This window comes from Canis aureus, chromosome 25 (genome assembly GCF_053574225.1).
Source record: "Canis aureus isolate CA01 chromosome 25, VMU_Caureus_v.1.0, whole genome shotgun sequence".
Taxonomy (NCBI): Eukaryota; Metazoa; Chordata; class Mammalia; order Carnivora; family Canidae; genus Canis; species Canis aureus.
In genome coordinates, this window is record NC_135635.1 from 34355890 (window position 1) to 34378214 (window position 22325).

A 22325-nucleotide genomic window follows, 5' to 3' on the forward strand; every position below is an offset into this window, starting at 1 on the left:
GGAAGATGTAGCCCCGTCACCAAATGATCTTCCTTTCCCTTCCCCGCAGCCGAAGAGTCACTTTTTTTTTTTTTTTTTTTGAAAGTAACTTCAGATCAAAATAAGCTGAAACTATCTTGTTTAGAGCCCCCTTTGGGGTGCAATAATGTAAATTCAGGTATTTGACGGAAACTGCTTAACCCAAATTCAGATTTTCGTGATTTAACCATCTGCAGATTCCTAGAAAAAAACAATTTACTTTTTACACCTCAGCTACATTTGTAAGAGTGTGAAGTAACTAATTGTTTTTTGGGGTTTTTTGTTTTTTTTTTTTTTAAGAAAATTTGACTTGAAAATGCCTTGTTTAAATTTTTCTTAAGTAAAAAATATCTCTGCCATGTGGATGTGGGGCCCCAAACACTCAGATTTGGTTATTGACATTAACCAGTTTTAGGTGGTGTAGATTATAACCAGGAAATTTCGGAATTGAGTGATTTGTCATGACCAGTTTAATTTGGAGAATACCTGTTCTATCTAAATTAGTGTGTAATGCATGCAAATTTCTAAAGGACCTGTATATAAATATTTTGGACAAAGGTGTAGATTAGATGGTCTGAACAATTGCTCTAATTTCTCACAACACTTGCAGTGTGTAAATACAGAATTTAGAGAAGTCACCATGTTACTTTCATTTTCAATCCTGCAAATGTGTGATCAGCCTACACTTATGTAAAAATTTTTGGTTCTGATATATACCCTATAAGACCTAAATATTTGAACTATTGGAGATTTGACAAACTTTTATGAAAATGTGGCTTTTCCACTTTACACGTCTAAAGTTTTGTCCACTCAAAAGTAGCACTTTCCTAAGTGGAAAACAGTGACTACTATATTCAGAGCCACATAAACATCATCTCAGACGTGGGCCTAAATTATCAAGATATTTGCTACTTTGTGTTATATTTGTGCAAGTATGACTAGTATGCCAGGTCAAATACCCCAAGCTTAATAAAGCACATTACAGTTCAACTCAATGAATAGCTATGGAAGTTTTCTTTATTGATTGCTTGATGTGTAACAATAATTGGCATCTTTTTCACACATTACAAAAAATTATACTTGGCTCAGTATGCAACCTTTTAAGCATAGCCATATTATTTAACAGAAGAAAGGAAAAAAACTATTCTACCCAATACAGCATTTACAAATGCACAAAACATGCCACTTTGGCTTGTATATGGTCTAGATTAAAAAAAAAAAAAAAAATCTCTTTTTAACATAAATAAGTTAGTATAATTTCTCAGTGTCTTTACAGAGTTATGTACACAGGTACACTTCAACCGGTTTTGTTTCATACATACACAGGCAATGTAAAAATACTGTTTAAAGATGTAGTATCCATTTCAGTAATTCCACGTGTGCTTTATACACACTTTCTTTTAAAAACATTTCCTTTGGGCAAATTAACCAACAGAACGAGAAGCTTTAAATTAAAAATTATTTCATTATTTTTTTATGTGAAGTTACAGATCTTTAAAATTTTTCCCAAGATTTAAAATTATTTTGACTGTGTCTACATAGCCCAAAGTCCAAAGAAAATTTCTCAATAAACCTGATAAAAATTTGATGGTTGATTCTGAGCATTCAGAATTACCATCACCCCCCCACACACACACACACACACACACACACACATATACCCCAGAATTTTGCCCAGAATTACCTGGAATGATTACCTAACTGCTGAGTAATTAACTGGTAAATTCCGATTTTATGAAAAACCGGGGGGGGGGGGGGGGGGGGGGGGGTACTGAAGATAGTTTTTGCTGTTAAAGAAAAAAAGCCATTTATTACTATATAACGGAATCTTTGAGCTCCCAATAAGAAAAAGCTTCATGTAAAAATAATTAAAAATAATTAGCAATTATTTGCAACCAGTGTTCAAATTCGGATGATTTTTTAAAATGAATTATCAGTTTTCACTGAAAGAGACATTACATCTTTAAAGAAAACAATTCAAACCCTTCCCCAAAACTGCTTCTCTCCATGCAAGTCATATACTTTTCTCCTTGCTCTAAATGGAAGCAAGCTCTTCATAGCCCCCCATGCCAATTCCTCAGCCCCACCCTCCCCTCCCTTCCCCCAAAGTTTATGTGCTACATAAAAGGTAAAAACTATATACACAGGTAGTACAATGAAGCAAATAAGGAAAAACCTAATTGCACAATGCTACATCCAATGCTTTTAGAGGCAGATCATTTAAGAGTGCCTAAAATTTTAGTGTTACTGTGTTGGTTGTTTTTCAGTGCTTATTTAGGATGTCCATTCCATGGAGTCAGCGATATGTATTTAAAATTTTTAATTTATATCTTCCTTGCTTCATCGAGCAGTGATGTATCTGATAAACAAGGAAACATGCTCTTAATTCTGCAGAAGAAAAAAGAAGAAGGAATTAGGAGAAAAGCACCAGAATAACATTATCAATAAAGTACAGGAATTCTTTTGTTACTCTCTTAGTTGTGAAATACCTGAGCAATGGAAAAGAAAGTGTGTACTAAAAGTTGATGACTACAGTCTTCTCCATCCAATGTTTCCTTCACTGGATTTTTACTCTCCTCTGTGTGTGTGTATTCTTGTTGAGAGCAGTGGGTCTCAATAGTGGGCAGTTTTGTCCCCCAGGGGACATTTGGCAATGTTTGGAGACATTTTTGGTTGTCACACTGGGGGTGAGGAGGGTGCTACTGGCATCTAGTGGGTAGAGGCCAGGGATGCTGCCAAACATTCTACTAATGCACAGGATGGCGTCCCACACAAAGAATTATTCAGCCCAAAATGTCAATAGTGCAGAGGTTGAGAAACCCTCGTCTAGAGAATCGGGGTCAAAGATACTAAGAAAGAGAGGAGAATTAAGAAACTGTAATACTCAAGAGCATCTGAGTCTTCTAAATCTGAAAACTAATCGGAACTCTAACTCATAAATGTTCTCTAAAGAAAATTCTATTAATACTTCTTCAAAACATTCTAGTTTCTTAGTCATATGCAAAATATACAAATGAATGCTTCTTAATAGGTTCTTAACTACTATTTCTAGAATTCTCTGAACTGGCCATATTTACTAACAAATGCCTCTCTATGTCAGAATGGGGTCAGATCAAAATCCAGTAGGTGTGATTCACAGTGGCTCATCTGATGAGCTAAGCTACAGGTCAAAAACCACAAGTCCCAAGCAGCAGGTTGCTTCAGAAATTTTTTTTCATACACTTTTCCCATTTCATATACAACTGTAATATAGACATTCTACAGAGTGATGTTTTGTATAAGCTTTGAAAACCGTCAGATGTGGGTGAAGAAGTTCATATATATGTTACTATGGTCTAAAAACACAGCAAACTGGAATCTCGCCTTAAACTCTATGTTCTTTATTCTTACCTTTTTATAAATGAGGATTTTGAAAATTAGTATCAACATCTACTAAAATCTCTACATGCGAAGCTGTGAGTGTGTTTTCTGGGGGAAAAAAGAGGTCATGGTCCTTGTTGGTAAGTTTTCAAACTATTAACATATGCACTTTGATCACTATGGCTAGCCAATCTATGAAAAGTTGAGTGCTGAATTATTCAAATTAGCTGTTCATACTGATCAGATTTTAGTAGATGGAAAAAAATCTCCACTTCTCCAGTGTGGGGTAGACCTACCCTCGCCAGCCCGTGTATCTATTATACATTTCCCTACTAATATACAAATGATCCTTTTGTAGCACAATTAGCATACACATGGTGACGTGTTCCTGGACTGCTTACTCCAGCAGAGTTAATTTAACTTCTGCTTTGCAACTTCAGTGTTACCAGAAATTCTGTAGGAACCTTAGTATTTTTCCATACTATAGCTTTCCTTTAAAAAAAAAAAAAAAATACACAGGGTTCCTTTCCTGTTCCCCAAATTTGTAAGCAAACAGGGAAAGTGACAATTTAAGAAAATGATAAAGATCATGTGACGTACCTCACTATTCACACTACTAACCATAGGATCAACCAAATATGAGCCATCTGCACCCTTTCCCTCAAATTTTAACTTTTATCATTTATTTGCCTTCTTCCCATGTATGGCTCAAAATCTGTTACTGACTCAACTTGAAACCTCTGGGAAAAGAATTCTTATGAAGTGGGACTGAAGCATATCCCAGTTCTTGCTCAGATGGGGGGAAAGAACCTATTGTTCCCAACGGTTTTGGTGGGATTCACAGGGAATTGACCTTCCCACTCATCATCCAGCCTCGGTCACAAGTACTTTGGCTAGGACACTTGCTCTGGTTATTCCGTGTTTTCAAGGAAAAATGACCTCAGGACGTAGACAGTGTGAAAAAAATTACAGGATCCCCACCAGCGATTCCCAGCCTTCCCCATTCCTACTTTTCCACCTCACAAAATAGAAACAAAAACCCACAAGCTCCATTCTGCCAGCAACCACCAAGATTGGGTATCTCGGGGTGTGAAAGCCCATTTCGGAGTGTCAGTTTCTTGCTCCTAGTCATCAACCCACCGAGCAGTTTACGTTTGACGTCTTCTGAGGCCCGGCTTCTTGGGCGTCTGCTCCACTGAACCCGCGTTCGGGGAACCGTCTGAGACGTTTTCTTCTGTTCTGTTGGCTCTTTTGTTTTGAGGAGAGGAATCTAAGGGCAGGAGGGAATTTTAAAAAGAACACACACAATCTTTATTAGAAAAACAATGGCTGACACAAGTTGGCACAATAGCCAGGGGATGAAAAACCCACACCTCCACCCACCATCCTGGATCCGTCATTCCCGGTGGCCTTTAAGGGCACAGAATGAGGTTGTTTTCACATAACAGAAAGTGTATTCTATGCCCCTAGAGCTGTCTCGCTGTCTCTCTCTCTCTCTCTCTCTCTCTCTCCCCACTGCAAAGAGGGAGGCCGTTGATAAACATCCCAACGTAGTCACAGACCCAGCGCTGGCCAGCCGGGAGGAACTGCGATGTTTTCGGTTGGAGCAATGATCAGATAACAGCATCTCACTGACTTAAAAACAGGCTCCTGACTTAAAAATCATAAGCAGCCAGGCAGCCAGGCGGACAAGCATTTAAAACCCAAGAGGAGGGCAGTTCGCTCCCCCCACCCACCTCCACTACATCGGAATACTCTGGAAAAGCAAGCTGCGGTTAGGGTCCTGGGCACCCAGACCTTCTCTGCTTGGGGAGGGGTCGTTACCGTCGGTCGCGGGTCGCTTCCTGATCCCAGTGCACTGCTCCGCTAGCCCCGTCTGGCTGTCGGGCGCATCAGTCTTTTGGTCCACCAAGTGTGTGTCCTCTGAGTTGGCCTGAGACCCCAGTAAAGGCCCCGCCTGGCGGGTCCCGCTGACGTCCTGGCTCTCCTGCGCCGGCACCTTGCAGGCGCCTTTGGGTGGCCGCGGGGGTCTGTAGTAGAACTCGGGCAAGCTGCCCTTCTCCACCTCCTGCCACTCGTATTTGCCCTCCAGGGGCTTGTGATTCTGGAAATCAAAATTCCACTTGCGCTGGCTCGCCTCTTCCATGTCTCTGCAGTGCTTCTCCAAGTCCCGGGTCAACTCTTCGTGGTTGACCGGGCCGAAGAGGTTCCTGCAGGCGGAGGGCTTGGGGTACTCGGCCTGTCTGGCGTCCATCCGCTCGAGGCTCGGGCTCCCGTTAGACACTCGCACGTTTGACATCCTCCTCCCCGGTCTTCACGACCGCCGCGAGCGCGCGCGCTCTCTCCCTCTCTCGGAAAACAAAACTGAACAAAACAAAACGCCCCGACCCAGCCCGAACCGCCCCCTAGAAAGCCCTGCGATCGCGCTCGGAGCCAAGAGAAACAAACACGCGCAAGTAACTGCCCGAGCGTCAGGGGCGCGCTGGCTCGGGGGAGGCGGGAGGCGGGAGGGGCAGGGGTGAGGGGTGAGGGGAAGCCCCGGCCCGGCAGCCGAGAGCCGCCGCCGCTCTAGCGGACCGGCGAGCGGGAGGGCGGGGCGGGGAGGGGAGAGGAGAGCAGAGCAGAGCAGAGGCGAGCAGAGGCGAGCAGAGGAGCGCAGGGGAGGGGAGGGGAGGGGCGGCAGAGCCAGTCCAAGCCCGGGCTGCCGCGAGCCCGCGGGTCCCGCCAACCGAGCGGCTCTCCAAACCTTGCGGACGTCGGCGTCGCGGAGCGGCGAGGCAGCGGGGACAGGGGAAGGGGAGAAAAACACCCCGAAAGGACGAGCCCCCTTTTTTTTAGTTGCCCAATATGGCGGTGGAAGGGAGGCTGACGAAGAAGAAAATGATTGACACCGCAAGTCTATTTAAACAGAGGAGGAGATCCATTGGTTGCGGCGCCGGGAGCCGCCCCGCCGAGGCTGGCGAGCGCGGCCTTAAGGTGGCCCCGGCGGCCGCGACGCCTCCCGCTCGCCCCGCCCCGCCCCGCCCCGCCCCGCCCCGCCCCGCCCCGCCTCCCCGGGCGCGCGCCCGCCTCCGACTGCGCCGCCCGGAGCCTGGCTGGTCGCGTGACTCCGGAGGTGCGCGGCTGCCAGCAAACCTGCTCCGGCTGGCCTCGGAGAAATTAAAAACGAGACAAACAAACTAGCCAACCGGCCGGGAAGCCGGGGAGGGCGGGGGCGGGGGCGGCGGGGCCGCGGGTTCAGGTCCCCGCGCTGCGCTGCCTGGCGCGCCCGCTCCGCGCGCGGGGAGACGGAGGGGGCAGGATCAGATGACCTCCTAGGTGGCCCGGTGGCGAGCTCGTCTTCCCCGCGCTCGCCGAGCCGGGGGTGCGGGCCGCGGGGGGCGGAGGCTGGCCGTGGGAGCTCTGCGCCCCCAGCTGCGCTCTCCCCGCCCCCCCCCCCCCCGGCTCCGGCGCTGCGGGGAGGCTGGGCGGCCTTTGGCGCTCGCGGAGGGGCCGGGAGCCGCGCCCCCGCCCCCGCCCCCGCCCCCACCCCGACCTGGGTGCCTCTGCTAGCGGGGAGCAGTGGTTAGCTCCCTCTGAACCTAGGAGGCTCTGCTGTTCTGGGGGAGGCGGGAGCTCTGGGAAGACGCCAAGGCGAACGTAGGCGCAGCACTTCTCATGTATTCTGAACCCAAGCTCTCCCCGCAATAAAAATAAGAATTTCAAGATCAAAAACTCCACTGGCCTCCCAAGTCCCTAATAAACTTTTGTAGCTGCCTCAGACACACTTGGGTTTCAAAAGCGAGGTTACACCCTGACCCGGGTTCTTGCTTCCCGAGCACAGCGAAAGCCATTGACCTGGGCTGCGTGTGGGAACCCGTCCCCTCTTTATAGTTTTCAATTCTTTCCCGGGTTGTAGCAGTTTCCTCTACCTGAGTCCTGCCGCCAAATACAACAGCTCCTTCCTTCCTCCACCTTTCTCTCCCACCAGATTCACTGCTCCAACCCTCCCACAACAAAATTTAGATGCAAGGGAATGCCTTTAGAGGGCTACAAGTCTCTGAAGGGTGAAAGTAATCGGAAAGTCCAGATTATGAAATGATTCATAAACCCACCACGACCGTGTCCTCACGTCTGATATTCTTACTTGGGCGTTTCTGTACTCCACTTTGCAACTTGAAAGGACCTACCGATTTGATCCTGAGCAGGATGATAGATAGGACTTAACACGGTAGGGGGAGGGGGGAGGGCTGTCCTATCCGAGACACAGCTCAAAGGGTCTTGTACTGTCTCCCCACACCACCCCATCCCACCCCCATTCATATAATCTTGGTCTGGGCCAAAGTTAATACATTTTACTGGAAACTGCTCTCCTTCTGTTCTAATAGTGCACAGCACAGCAATGTTTTCTTATGCATCTGTGCTACAGATGACTTTGATTCTTAACCTGTTTTCTTAACCGCGTATTGTGTGTTCCATTCTGTGTGCGTGCCTCACCTCAGCACTCCAGAATGTAAGAGCTGGCATGGCCCTTCTGAACCCTGTGGCTCAACCCTCTCTTTTTACCACTGAGGAAATTGAGAGCAGGAGAGGTTTCCTGTCCAGGGACACACATCCAGTGGATAGCAGAGCCAGGGCTAGAGGCGGGTCTCCTTAACTCTCAGGCAGGTTCTTTTTCTCTTTCTTTCTTTCCTAATGGTTCAGGTTTTGTCTGGATTGGCCTGTGCTGCAGTCTGGCTGGTCCTCCTCTCTTACAAGGGATTCAAAATGGCCCCTGCTCATTCCCTGGGCTGCCTGCAGATGTTTCCTTGATGTGGCCTGTGGTCACTGATATTTATATGCAGCTGTCACTGGCCTTTTGTATCACTATGCACTAGGTTCAACTAAAATGCAGATTCCAAACGGACAAGGGTGATACCCAGAGAGCAGAGAGAGAGAGAGGCAGTGTCCAAAACTTGTTTCTAAGTCAGGACTTCCTACGTAATTGACAAAGATATTTCACCTGTGATCCAAGTAACACCTCTCATCTTTTTCTAACAGGGAACATGCTATTTAACTTATTGGACTGGAGGAGGGGGGAGAAGGACAGGAAAATGAGGGTAGGCCTCCATACCATGATTTATACTCTATTTCTGAAATTAGATTCCTGTTGACATTTTTACACAACTGCTAGACTACACAGGAATTCTATGTTATATATAAGAATAAATTCAGATGTCTAAATGCAGAGACCATTTACATATTATGTAAATGGAGATATTCTAGAGTATCACAACATACAACAAACCTTTTATTCGTGGAATTAATATCTCAAGTAATAATAGGAAATTAATATTTCTGTCCCCTACACACCTTGAATCTTTCTGCAAGTAACATGTAGGAACACCATTTTGTTGCTTTGTTAATCTTGCAAAGTAAACGAGTCACAGTCACGCCACCTTAAGACGACTGGCTGCCAGCAGAAAGGCTGTGCTTACATCGACCTTGCTATGATCTAAAGTGTTTTGTTTACAGTCCGGGCACCGGAGATCGGAGATCGGTAGGGCAAATAATGAGAAGGCAGGCGTCTGCAGCGGTAGCGTCGAAGCGTGAAAAAAAAAAAAAAAAAAAATGCTATGGAGCCCCCAAGGGAAGAGGGAATGTGCAGATCGGAGCGCCATCCCCCTGCGGAAAGTGGGCCGCTGCCGAAGAGTAATAAGCCAGGGAGAACATTTTCAGAAAAACAGTGTGAAGGCGGAGCTTGGGTCGCAAAGGCAGAAAGTTCCACTCCCGCTGCTCTAAAATGGGCTCTGCTTCCCCAAACCCCAGTATCGAGTCCGGAGCGGTGTTTTTGTTGTCGTTTACACTCGGGCTAGTTTCCTACCTAGAACTGAGAGGTGTCACGAAAGCCAATCAAGGTTTCCGTGTCCTTCGCAAACCGAAAGAGGCAGACCCTAAAATAACTTCAAACACCTGTGTGATCGACTAGCGTCCAAATGGGGAGGTAGGGCGAGCTGGCCTCCCAGATGCAGTCCCCGGGGGGTGGGGGGAGGAGTTATGCACCCCCCAGCGTTTCTGCGAAGGTACTGGATTCCCGGCCCAGTTGCCGCTCCCACAAGTACCCAATTTTAATCCTTCCTGGAGGTTGTTTATAATGACAGCTTTCGCTCAATTTCACTGTTTTCCTCAACCCACATACTTTCAGAATTTGATGATTTCACAGTCAAGTGTTTGTGACGTTTTCATTCAATTTAAGAAATATTTATTGGGCACCTCTATTAACTTGCTTATTCCCCCCCCCTTCCCCCCCCCCCCCCCCCCCCCCCCCCCCCGCTTTCAACAAATGTTTACTGACAGCCTTCAGTATATCAGGCATTATCTCTCTGGAGCTAAGGAAGTAAACCAACAGATTTAAACTAGGATGACAGAAAATAAGCACAAAAATAGACGAATGAAAGATATACTGTGTAAGGAAGTGATAGCAGGGCCAAGGAAAAGAGAAGGCTGTGAGGTCCCAAGTGACCAGAGTGGCCCAGAAATGTCTCACTGAGGGGAACCCTGGGTGGCGCAGCAGTTTAGCGCCTGCCTTTGGCCCAGGGCGCGATCCTGGAGACCTGGGATCGAATCCCACGTCGGGCTCCCAGTGCATGGAGCCTGCTTCTCCCTCTGCCTATGTCTCTACCCCTCTCTCTCTCTCTCTCTCTCTCTCTCTCTCTGTGTGTGACTATCATAAATAAATAAAAATTAAAAAAAAAAAAAAAAAAAAGAAATGTCTCACTGAGAAAGTGGCCTTGGAGAGAAGCCCTGAGGACTGTAGAAAGCAAGTCATGCTAAGAGCTGGGGAAAAGGTATCCCAATAAAGGGAACAGTCAATGTAGTACCTTTGAAGTGAAATCTTGTGTGATGTGTTCCAGGAACAGTAAGGAGCAAAAAGAGTGGTAGCAAGAACTCCCATCATCAAAGACCAATTAGGCCTATGTGGAGTTTTTATCACGGACCCAGTGGTATGGGAAGCCACTGGGACATTAGGAGGTTTTAAGCAGCAGAATGATGTGATCTTACCACGTGTGAGATACTCCCCACAGCATTGTTCTCAGTGGCGTGGTGCTTAAAAGGATGACTTAAATCACAGTCCCTGCCTTTAGGGAGTATACATCAGGTGTGAGGGAAGCCACCATGTACATAAAAAACTACAGGGGTAAGGGACATCTGAGTGGCTGAGTGGTTGAGTGTCTGCCTTCAGCTCAGGTTGTGATCCTGGGGTCCTGGGATGGAGTCCTGCATTCAGGCTCCCCACAGGGAGCCTGCTTCTCCCTCTGCCTATGTCTCTGCCTCTCTCCCTGTGTCTCTCATGAATAAATAAATGAAATCTTAAAAAAAAAAAAACACTAGAGAGGTAGAAAGCAATACATGGAAGAACAGGGCATGAAGATGAACTACAAAAGAGGGAGAAAGAAGAAGCCTTCAAGGAAGTGATATATATGTCAGATCTTGAAGAATGAAAAAAATGGCAAGATTATCAGGCTGCATTGGTAGGGGTGGTAATTGGGGAATGGGATCTGACAGTTGGCAGGCCATGGATGGTAGGCTGAAAAAAAATTTTTTTTTCCTTCAGAAAACAGTGGGAACTGATAGAGCTTTTGATAAGTAAATAACATGATCACTGTCCAGGTTTGTCTCTTGAAGAAGAGCAAGCCTGGGCCCTGAGAGACAGTGGCAAATGGAAAGAACAAAATGGAAAGCTAGGTAGACAGTCCCATTACTGTGTTAATCCAAAGGAAGCTGGTTGTTAGATGAAGTATGGATGTGAGGCAAGAGAGTAGAAGCATGGGTCACGAGACCAGGATGAGAGGATTTGGAACAGAGGGTAAGAGGCGATCTGGCATGACCACCTGAGCTACAAAGTAGCTGCAGATGTTTTGTATGTGGTGATTGCGGCCTTGATGGTAGGTGGAGAGGTAACTGGTAAGGGGTCTAGATTGTCTTGGAAAACTGGATCTTTGTATTAGGAAGTGGCATCTGGGGATGCCTAAGTGGCTCAGCTGTTAAGCGTCTGCCTTCAGCTCAGGGCATGATCCCCTGCATGGGGCTCCCTTTGAAGAGTGCTTCTCCCTCCGTCTATGTCTCTGCCATTCTCTCTGTCTCTCATGAATAAATAAATAAATAAATAAATAAATCTTTTTTTTTTTTTTTTTTTTTTTAATGGAAGTAACATCTAACAACAGAGTAAAAGATGGGTGATAAGCCTAGAGAGGCTGACTCAGGGAGGTAATTTTGGTTATTTTGGAGGTTGGTTGCAGTTATTCAAGCAAGGGATACAACAGCATTAAGCAGTGCTGTGGAGGAGGGAATGAAAAGCACAGAACAAATGTAGGATTGCTTAGGTAGTTAGAAGAGCTAAGGAGGGGGTGCCTGGGTGTCTCAGTTGGTTAAGCATCCACCTTCCACTCAGGTCATGATCTCAGGGTCCCCGCTCAGCAGGGAATCTGCTTCTCCCTCTCCTTCTGCCCCTCTCCCTCACTTGTGTGCTCTCTCTCTCTCTCTCTCTCCCTCCCACCTCCCTCCCTCAAACAAAGTCTTTAACAACAATAACAACAAAAAGAGCTAACGGGATTGAGGAAAAATGGAGAAATGGAGGAGGACTTTAAGGACTCACACTTGGATATTTCAGAGAGTAATGCCGTTAAGGAAGAGCAGTAACACAGAGGCAGGATGTTACAGAGACTGCTAGCTGTCCCCCCAAATCCATTCTTGGTTTCTCCCTTAGGCTCATAATTATAACTGGGTTTACAGCTGCCCAGCCACACTAAATTTCCCAGCCCCTGCAGATAGATGTGACCTTGTGATTAGGTATTTTCCAACAGAATATAAGGAAAAGTGATATGTGTCTTCCAGGTCCAGTGCATATAACCTGTCACATCAGCCTCCTGCTTCTGCCTCTCTTTCCCCTTTCCCATGGGCTATAAGGGTGAATACTATTGCAACTTTGGAAGCCACATATTTTTCATTTTGTTTCTGTTTTAAGCTCTACACCCAACGTAGGGCTTGCAGTCATGACCCCAAGATCAAGAGTCCCATGCTCTACAAAACAGAGCCAGCCAGGTGCCCTTGGAAGCCACATGTTAAAGGTGATAGAACGACGTCAACCAGAGATCCCTGGGTGGCTCAGCGGTTTGGTGTCTGCCTTCGGCTCAGGTCATGATCCTGGAGTCCTGGGATCAGGTCCCGTGTCGGGCTCCCTGTGTGGAGCCTGCTTCTCCCTCTGCCTGTGTCTCTGCCTCTCTCTCTCTCTGTGTGCCTCTCATGAGTAAATAAATAAAATCTTTAAAAAGAAAAAGAAAGAAAGAAAGAAAGAAAGAAAGAAAGAAAGAAAGAAAGAAAGAAAGAAAGACGTCAACCTGGGTCCCTGACCTGACTTGAGAGAAAAAACACATTTCTATTTCATTGAACCATTATGTTTAGGTCTATTTGCTATAGCATTTTACAGTCAATTGTAATTAATATAGAGGGGGAAATTGAGGAGATAAAGAACAGGGAAGATCAAGAATTTGATACAGTCAGTATACACATTGAGACTGGATCCAAGAAAAGAAAGAGAGTCAATGTTCGTTAAGAGGGCAAAAGACATAGTATTAGAAACATGAATCTGAACCATTATGTGAAGGGACGTCACGGTTAGTGGGGCTCTGTGAGGCCTGTCCGTATTTATAAATGTGCCATTAATCATACAGCCACATCAGATACTTAGTAAAGTTTACAAAGGCATGGAAATAAGGATGTACATAGTGTTTTCAATCCTTTTATGTTTATGTTGTGTGCTCTAGGTATGCAAATTCATTGTTTCTTCACCATCCCATGCTCTCTTCTCAGAGAGTCTGTTCCCTTAACCTCTTTTGCTGAGGGACAGTAGAGTAGATGACACTGTTCCCATTCTGTTCCTGAAGTTGACCAGATTAGGGAAGAAGGGTATCCTCTCTGACCTAAATTTGGCCAACCAAATTCTCTCTCCTGAAAATTTGGAACCAGGTTTCAGAGTCCTTCAGTTCATAAATTGGAAGTTAAAGATTAATAAGGTAATGCAGATTTGGAATTGAAAGAGCTGTTTTAAGAAAGGTCTCTTTGGCCCATATGTGTTGGATTTGCAGATAAAGATTGCAAAACTTTATCTGTAGAGTGTCAGCAGAAAGAAATGGACATGCAAAGAAGGGCAGAGAAGAGAAACTATGGGTTTTAGAAAGACAGACAACACTTAGCAACCAAAGACTCCCCAGTTTCTGGATCCTGCACCTCAACTCCCTGGACTTAAGTTTTTTTGGGACAGCACTGTGTTTATAAAACAGTCTCCCCTGCTTTTTTCCCAGCTAGTTTCTTATGGGTTTCTGTTAGCTGAATCCAAGATGTTCCTGATGAACACAATAGTTTACATATTTGAAAGCAGCTTTTCTGATGTCATCACATTTGGCCCTCATAAGACCACAATTATGAGATGAATGCTATTATGTACTCCTGCAGATGAAGCCCTGAGACAGAAGGCTGAGTGTTCCAAAGCCACGGAGGAAAGCGGAAAAGGCATGAAGACTAGTGTGCCTGCGCTTGTGAAGCACAGTCCAGAGTCCATGGTGAGGACACTTGAAGAAGATGCAATGATGTAGTGGATTTGTAAATTTTATGATTGAGGCATCATTGCCTTAATTTATGTACAATGCACTCTTCATAAAAAGTTTCGTTGGTGGGATGGGGCAACGCCTGGGTGTCTAGGTCAGTTGAGCCTCTGACTCTTGGTTTGGGCTCAGGTCATGATCTCGTGGGTCTGGGATCCAGCCCAGAGCCGAGCTCGGTGCTCAGTGGGAAGTCTGCTTGAAATTTTTCCCTCTGCCCCTCCCCCCACACCCTCAAGTGCTAGCTCTCTCTCTCTCTCTCCTTCTCTTTCAAATTAATTAATTAATTAAAGAAGAAGAGGAAGAAGAAGAAGAAGAAGAAGAAGAAGAAGAAGAAGAAGAAGAAGGAGGAGGAGGAGGAGGAGGAGGAGGGGGGAGGAGGAGGAGGAGGAGACTTTTTGTGGGGGGGTATCGAGAAATGAGATTTAAATTCCTGGGAAGAAAATTAGTATCTTTGAAAGAAACTGAATTTAAGGGTTTCAAATTGATAAGTGGGGTCATGCTTTAAAGAAAAAAAAATCCCTCAAGCATTTCTACTAAGAGAAAAATCATCATTTTCAAGTAAATATAGTAAGCAAATGCAGATTTACTAGTATTGCTGGTTTCATAAGAATGGGAAATAAACAGAAAAACCTGGATTCATAACCACATGCTTGATTTATGTGATTTATTTACCCAATTTATTCAATTTCCAAGATTGAAATGTAAGTGGACAAACTTGGTGACTAGAATGTGGAATTTGGGACAATAAACATGTTCACTACCAATTCACTGTTTTCCACGACATTCTATTCTTTAAATTGAGAAAACATGAAGGAGAAAACCTCCCTTGATTAGGATCTCAGTCTTCAGTTTATGCAAACTTACACCTAAAAGACAGAGAGAGAGAGAGAGAGAGAGAGAGGGAAAGTGCTCATTTTCTACTCCTGACCACTCTCTGAATAACTGTTCACATGAATATTTGTTCATTCCTTTATTCATTAAATTTTTAATGAGCCCTTACCAGATGCCAGCCTTTCTGGGGACACAGTAGAAAACAAAGATAGCCAAAGTCCTGCTTTCATGGAATGGAGCTTACACTCAAGTGTGGAAGGCAGACAATACACAAACAAATAAGCATAGTATGTCATGTTGTTACAAGTACTAAAAAGAAAAATAAACTACTTCAGGGTACCGAGAGTAATGATGGCAGATGCTATATTAACAGGAAAGGATTCGTTGATAAAGTGACATTTGAATAGAGACCTCAATGAAATGAGGGCATTGACTATGTAATTTTGTATGTTCCAGGCAGAGGAAATAGCAAATCCCAGGGCCCTGAGGTAGGAATGTGCCTGGAATGGCTGAAGAATAGTAAGGGAACTAGAAAGCCAGAAATAAAGTAGGGGCTGGGAGGTAGGAAATGAAATCAGACAAGTAGGGGCCCAGATTATGTATCCTTTATAGGTCATGCTAAAGACTTTGGATTTTATTCCAGTTGAGATAAGCTGTCTTTGAGCAGAGAGTTTTGAATGAACTTTGGCTAACTTTGATCACTTTACTGAGTGGGAAGTACTTCAAAGAAGCAAGAGAGAAGCAGAAAGACCAGTTAGCAGGTCACTGAAGTAATCCAAAAGGAGATCATGTCGGCTCAGACCAGGATGGTAGCAAAGTAAGCAGAAAAAGGATAGAATTGATAGATGTGTTTTTAAAGACATAGCCAATGGGATTTGCTGAAGGATTGGAAATGTGTGCATGAGAGGGAGGAGTCCATAATGACTCCAAAGCTTTTTGGCCTAAGCAATTGAAGAAAAGTTTGGCCATTTACAGAGATGGGGTTGGCTGGGAGATGGACAAATTTTGCTTTGACTGTGTTAAGCTTGAGATATCCATAGACATCCAAATGGAGATGTTGAGAAAGCAGATGGATATATGAGTCTGGAATTCAGGGGAGAGAGATTTGCACTGCAGACACAAATTTGGAGATTGTCAGCATTTAGGTGATGGGACTAGAAGCTATGGGACCAGATAAGTTCACTAAGGAAGTAAGTTTAGACAGAGAAGAAAAGAGGCCTGCGAACCCTCTTGCACTGTTGGCCAGAATGCAAGCTGGTGCAGCCACTCTGGAAAACCGTATGGAGGTTGCTCAAGAAGTTAAAAATAGAGCTACCCAATGACCCAAAAATTCCACTACTGGGTATTTACCCCAAAGATACAGATGTAGTGAAACGATGGGACACCTGGATCCCAATGTTCATAGCAACAATGTCCACAATAGCCAAACTGTGAAAGGAGCCATAATGTCCTTTGACCGATGAACGGATAAAGAAGATGTGGTCTAGGGATCCCTGGGTGGCGCAGCGGTTTGGCGCCTGCCTTTGGCCCAGGGCGCAATCCTGGAGACCTGGGATCGAATCCCACGTCAGGCTCCCGGTGCATGGAGCCTGCTTCTCCCTCTGCCTATGTCTCTGCCTCTCTCTCTCTCTCTCTGTGTGACTATCGTAAATAAAAAAATAAAAAAAATAATAAAAAAAGAAGATGTGGTCTATATATACAATAGAATAATACTCAGCCATCAGAAAAGATGAATACCGGGGATCCCTGGGTGGCGCAGCGGTTTGGCGCCTGCCTTTGGCCCAGGGCGCGATCCTGGAGACCCGGGATCGAATCCCACGTCGGGCTCTCGGTGCATGGAGCCTGCTTCTCCCTCTGCCTGTGTCTCTGACTCTCTCTCTCTCTCTCTCTCTCTCTGTGACTATCATAAATAAATAAAAATTTAAAAAAAAGGAAAGGATGAATACCTACCATTTACATCTACGTGGATGAAACTGGATGGTATTACGTTGAGTGAAATAAGTCATTTGGAGAAAGACAATTATATGGTTTCACTCATATGTGGAACCTGAGGGAAACTGAGTGGGGAAAAATTAGAGAGGAAGACAAACCATGAGAGACTCCTAACTCTGAGAAACAAAGGGTTGCAGAAGGGGAGGAGGATGGGAGGATGGGATAACTGGGTGATGGGCACTAAGGAGGGCACATGATGAGATGAGCACTGGTGTTAAACTATATATTGGCAAATTGAATTTAAATAAAATTGATTAAATAAAATATTTTTTGAAAAAAAAAAAAGAAAAGAGGCCTATGCAGTAAGCCAACTTTTTTTTGCATTACAACTTTTAGAAATCAAGAACATGGGAAGGATCTAGGAAAAAGAGACTGGAAAGGAGCCATTGATTGGATTGGAATAGAGCCTAGAGAGAGATGACCAAGAGACCAAGCTAAAGAGTTTCAAGGAGAGAAAAATCAAATGGTTCAAGTGCTGCTGATAAGAAATATGAAGACTGAAGACCTACCATTGGATTCTATCACGGAGGTCACTGGTATCTTGATAAGAATAGTTTTGGTAGACTGGAAGATATGAAAACCTGACTGCTATGTACCCACATGAATAAAATATGCACACATGTACCTATTGTAAGCAGAGGGTGGGAAGGTTCTAATATCAGGCAACCAGTCTGGAAGCAGGCCAGGGTTAAGGTCTGAGCATTGGCAGATGGGGAGTAAACACATTAAAAAGGTGCCTCCCACTGATTACCTTCTCTACTTGTTTCTTTGTATGGTTTCACAATGCTTCTTTCAATATCTTTTCTGAACTTTCCTAAAAATTGTCATGTCAACAAACTTCCTTAAACCTCTTTGAAAGGAATCGCTTTTGGAGAATGTGCTAAGAGAATTAGCACAGAATTAGCTTTCCTTGTGAGTCTCATATTTCAACTAGCTAATGTTCTACTTAGAAATTCATTGTAGAACAGCATCTTCTGTTCCCACCATAACAGTCTGATTTACCAAATAAACAGTGTAAGGCTCTATTATAAATTCTTAGTGTATTAAAAGGGCAATTAGTTGCATTTTTATTTATTCTTGATAAAAAGCCTTTCCTTACTCTGTCAGGATGGTATTCTTCTACAAACCTCAAAAGTCTGTTTAGGATCTTCCTATGACAGTGGAACAGTTAGATCTCCAGCATCAAATGCAATTTGTAGCCTTTTTCCTTAACGCGGGATTAGATTTTCTGACCTAGAATGTTTCAGAGTAGTTTTCCATCTCTTCCTTTACTAAAGAAACAGGAACATCCAGAAAAGTTAGGCCCTCTGTGGCCACATGAGGACAGAAGAGGGTTAGTAATAAGATAGAATTCCCCGCCAGAGCATTCATCAGGCAGGAATGTATCTGACCTGCTGAGTTGTTTAAACAGCACAGGAGGGCAGCACGAGGCCAGAACAGTCCACCCTAATCCCGCAACTAAGTCAAACCACAACCATATTTGTAACCTACTTTTTAAAATGCATACATAAGAGTTTTAATCCCCTCCAAATGTATATGAACTCTAAATTTGCATAGATTCTACCTATTAAACATTTCCAGATTGTCTTATACATTAATGTACATTAGTACATTACTCATATACTAATCTGAATTTAAAATTCATTTGATCATAGCAGAGTGTTTTAATAACTGTGCATTCAAGGTATTATTATAACCCTTAACAAGTAAGGAAGTAGAAATACAGATAAAAAGTGATTTGTCCATAGTCACACACAATTAGGTGTAAAGTCAAGGTAACAACTTCAACCTGATTCTTTTCTTCTTTTGTTTTTTTTTAAAGATTTATTTATTTATTTATTCAGATAGACAGAGAGAGAGAGAGAGAGGCAGAGACACAGGCAGAGGGAGAAACAGGCTCCATGCTGGGAGCCCGACAAGGGACACGATCCAATCGATCGCGCCCTGGGCCAAAGTCAGGTGCTAAACCACTGAGCCACCCAGGGATCCCCAACCTGATTCTTTTCTACTAAACTTTTTTTCTACTATCTTTCAGAAAGATAACCCCTCACCCACACAAACACATATACTGCCTCCGTGACATATTCACCTTGACTTCAGATATAAATCTACTACAGTCTTTAGTGTTTTTTGTATCTCCAATGAGGCCAATTCCAACCCTCTAAACAAAATAAATGCAAAGTATGTAGCACCCAATAGATATTAGCGGCCAATATATATAGTTACGGAATAGCTAAGAGATAATTCCCATTGCATTCTATTATGGGGTCTTAGATATGGCAGTCAGAGAACCCATCAAGTCTACAGCCCCTTTCAAGACAAAGTGCTTTACCTACAGGCTATGGCATTGGCTCCTGTCCAAGAGCTGTGGTTTATGATGAGGTCTGATACAGAGGGCCCTGTACAAAAGCAAGATGGTTATTAGCTAATTCAATCTTATATACTGACTCAAGATTTAGAACAGGGAAGTATAGTAAGAATCAGAAGGTCATTGTGAAAAGAGAACAGACAGATACAGAGAGAAGACATGCAGGCACCCTACAGTCATTATGTGCTAGAATGACAGGCCATGGACTTCCATGGCAAAAGTGTCTGGAACTCCCAACATCCCAAATGAATGTTTGATTCCTGTTTACCTGGGACTCTTTCAAGGCTCTATCATTTGGCTTTCTATTTTATTTCTTTCTTTTTTTTTTTTTTAAGATATTATTTATTTATTCATGAGAGACACAGAAAGAGAGAGGCAGACATAGGCAGAGGGAGAAACAGGCTCCCACGCAGGGAGCCTGTTATAGAACTCGATCCTGGGACTCCAGGATCATGCCCTGGGCCGAAGGCAGGCACTCAACCGCTGAGCCACCCAGGCTTTCTATTTTCTAAGGACTTGGCAGTATGGCTAAGATTCCTATAACACATGTGAGCATACATGCACACATATTCCACACATTACTCAAAGTAACAAATGAGATTGTTCCTTACAATCATCACCCACAGATATGTTCCGTAACCAGAATAAACACACAATTCATCCCAACCAAACTCACATAGAGCCATATGCTTATATGATCAAAGCTGTACTTCATTTACTCAGTATCTATTAGTTACTCATCACGTCAGGCATTATATGAATGCTAGCTAGAGTCAGAGAAACAAATAAGCAACAGAGGCAAATAAGACAAGATCTCTGTACTTGGGGGGCTCTCTCAACTCAGTGGGAAAGGCATAGGAACATTATATAAGAAACAAATTATAGAAAATTTAGAAAAACTTTATACTGATTGCCTAAATGGTATTCTCTTTTGCTTGTACGTCATTCTGATAGAGCTTGTGTCTCCAAGTCCAGTTTATCAGTTGACATGAGATTTGTGTCAGCATACTGTATAACCAAGTGAAAAGATGAGAGCAGAATTAAATCATCATCCTTTAGTATCTTGATCACTCAGGTATAAAATGGTGTAATTAGATGAACAGGGTTAATAATTACTAATTTCATCATGACCATTATTTAATATGAATGCTAGCTTCTCAGGATTTTAAATATGGTAAAGATGTTTTAGATTTAAGAGTTAGAAAACCCTTGCTGATTTCTTATTTTGAGTGATTGTCAGATTAGAGAAGTAAAGAAAACATAAGGAGTTTAAAGACAAGGAAGGGTAAAGGGCATTGAGGAAAGGGAGATCAGAAAACTAGAATCTTCTAAAACATGAGTCATCACTATATGGATGAATTCAGATTTATCATATCATTTATATTTGCTGTGGTTTAATCACCTAAAATAATTTTTAAAAATTCATTAGTACATACTCTAATATGTTTCGTTTGATTTTCTTAAAAAAAAATAAAAGCTTAAAATAATGATGTAAGCAAAGTGTCATGGAATTTTTTTTTTTAAGATTTTATTTATTTATTCATGAAAGACAGAGAGAGAGACACAGGCAGAGGGAGAAGCAGGCTCCATGCAGGGAGCCCAGCAGGGAGCCCTCCAGGATCACTACCTGAGCCCAAGGTAGGCGCTAAACCACTGAGCCACCCAGGCTGCCCTGTAATGGAGTTTTTAGAGGGGAGTTTGAAGGCTTCAGAGGTTGATTTTGAAATGGGTCTTTTTTTTTTGGAAGATTTTGTTTGTTTATTTGAGAGAGAGAGTGGGCACAGGCTCCAGCGCTGGAGCATGGGGGCGGGGAGGAGGGGAGGAGGCGAAAGAGGAGAGGGAAGGGGAGGAGGAGTGGGAGAAGCAGACTCCTCAATGGGCAGGAAGCCCAATGTGGGGCTCCATCTGTGGACCCCAAGATCATGACCTCAGCCGAAAGCAGATGCTTAACCAACTGAGCCACCCAGGTGCCCCTTGAAATGGATCTTAAAAACTCAGTGGATTTTAACTGGGGGAGGGTGGTAATTCAGTTAATCAAATGGGACAACTTACTAAATTTTAACTTGGTAATCAGAAGTCATCGTATTCCCCTGTTATTGTTCACTAGCACTGTCCAAGAATAGCCCATAATCATAAATCAATCCTTTAAAAATATAGGATCAAAATTCTCTGTCCCTTTTGCCTACTGGCAGTTCCATCTCCTACCATAAAAGCTTTATGTGCCAGATATAGTCACTATTAGCACATACGCAGTTAGTAAATGGGGGAAATAATGTCAATATAATTCAGAAATTACATTGGTTCGTTCATTTTTTCTCCTGGTGTACTTATATTTTGAAATGAACGGGGCAAGACTTCTTTTTCATTAAGTAGAAAACCTTAGCAATATAAAGATTTTAAGAAAAAAAGCAGTTCCTCAGGAATGCCTCTTTGTGCAAATGGAGGCTTGTTTGATAGCTTCAAGAACCTTTAACCTTTCACAAAAATAACTTATATGGTGAAGTTGCACAGTGTAAATGAAAGTTTCTCCTATGTGTGTGTGTGTGGGGGGGAGGATACTGATTGAGAAGGGTAATTCTTGGGTCATGTTTTTTATTTTGATGAAACTGCTTTTAATTGGAGACAAATGCCCTCCAGGACCTATATGTACAAGAAGGAAGCATGTGTCCTACGGTTAAAGGTTCTAAAGCAGTACCATCCAATGGAAATATGAGACACGATTGCAATTTTATGTTTTCTAATAGCCACATTTGAAAAAAGTAGCATAAAAAGGAACAAGTGAAATATTTCAACACATGATTGATATAAAAACTATTAATGAGCTATTTTACATTTTTTCTAAGTTTTTGAAATTTGTTATTTTATGTTTAGAGCACACTCCAATTTGTTGTTTTTTTTTTTTTTTTTAAGATTTTATTTACTTATTCATAGAGACACAGAGAGAGAGAGAGAGGCAGAGACACAGGCAGAGGGAGAAGCAGGTTCCACGCAAGGAGCCGGATGTGGGAGTCGATCCCAGGTCCCCAGGATCACACCCCAGGCTGCAGGCGGCACCAAACTGCTGTGCCACTAGGGCTGCCCTAGCACACTCCAAATGGAATGAGCATATTTAAATGCCCCAGAGCTACACATGGTTA

At 43.6% G+C, this 22325-nt stretch overlaps 1 protein-coding gene and 1 long non-coding RNA gene across 2 annotated transcripts; one reads left to right on the forward strand and one right to left on the reverse strand.

The window, feature by feature from the left end:
* Nucleotides 1-1017: 1017 nt before the first annotated feature.
* CDKN1B (cyclin dependent kinase inhibitor 1B) lies at nt 1018-6315 on the reverse strand. The gene is made up of 3 exons (XM_077871018.1): nt 5203-6315; nt 4519-4648; nt 1018-2406 (listed from the first exon to the last, which is right to left on the reverse strand). Exons 1-2 carry the CDS (start codon nt 5675-5677, stop codon nt 4527-4529), a joined length of 597 nt encoding a protein of 198 aa, XP_077727144.1. The 5' UTR covers nt 5678-6315; the 3' UTR covers nt 1018-2406; nt 4519-4526.
* LOC144297206 (uncharacterized) lies at nt 5257-17567 on the forward strand. The gene is made up of 3 exons (XR_013364289.1): nt 5257-5834; nt 13849-13955; nt 17157-17567. It is a non-coding gene; the product is annotated as an uncharacterized LOC144297206 (long non-coding RNA).
* Nucleotides 17568-22325: the final 4758 nt, after the last annotated feature.

Coding starts and splice junctions, on each gene's coding strand:
- CDKN1B (XM_077871018.1), bottom strand. CDS start 5,677: ATGTCAAACGTGCGAGTGTCTAACGGGAGCCCGAGCCTCGAGCGGATG. Junction 4,649..5,202: donor GAAGCGACCCGCGACCGACG/GTAACGACCCCT, acceptor TCCTGCCCTTAG/ATTCCTCTCCTCAAAACAAA.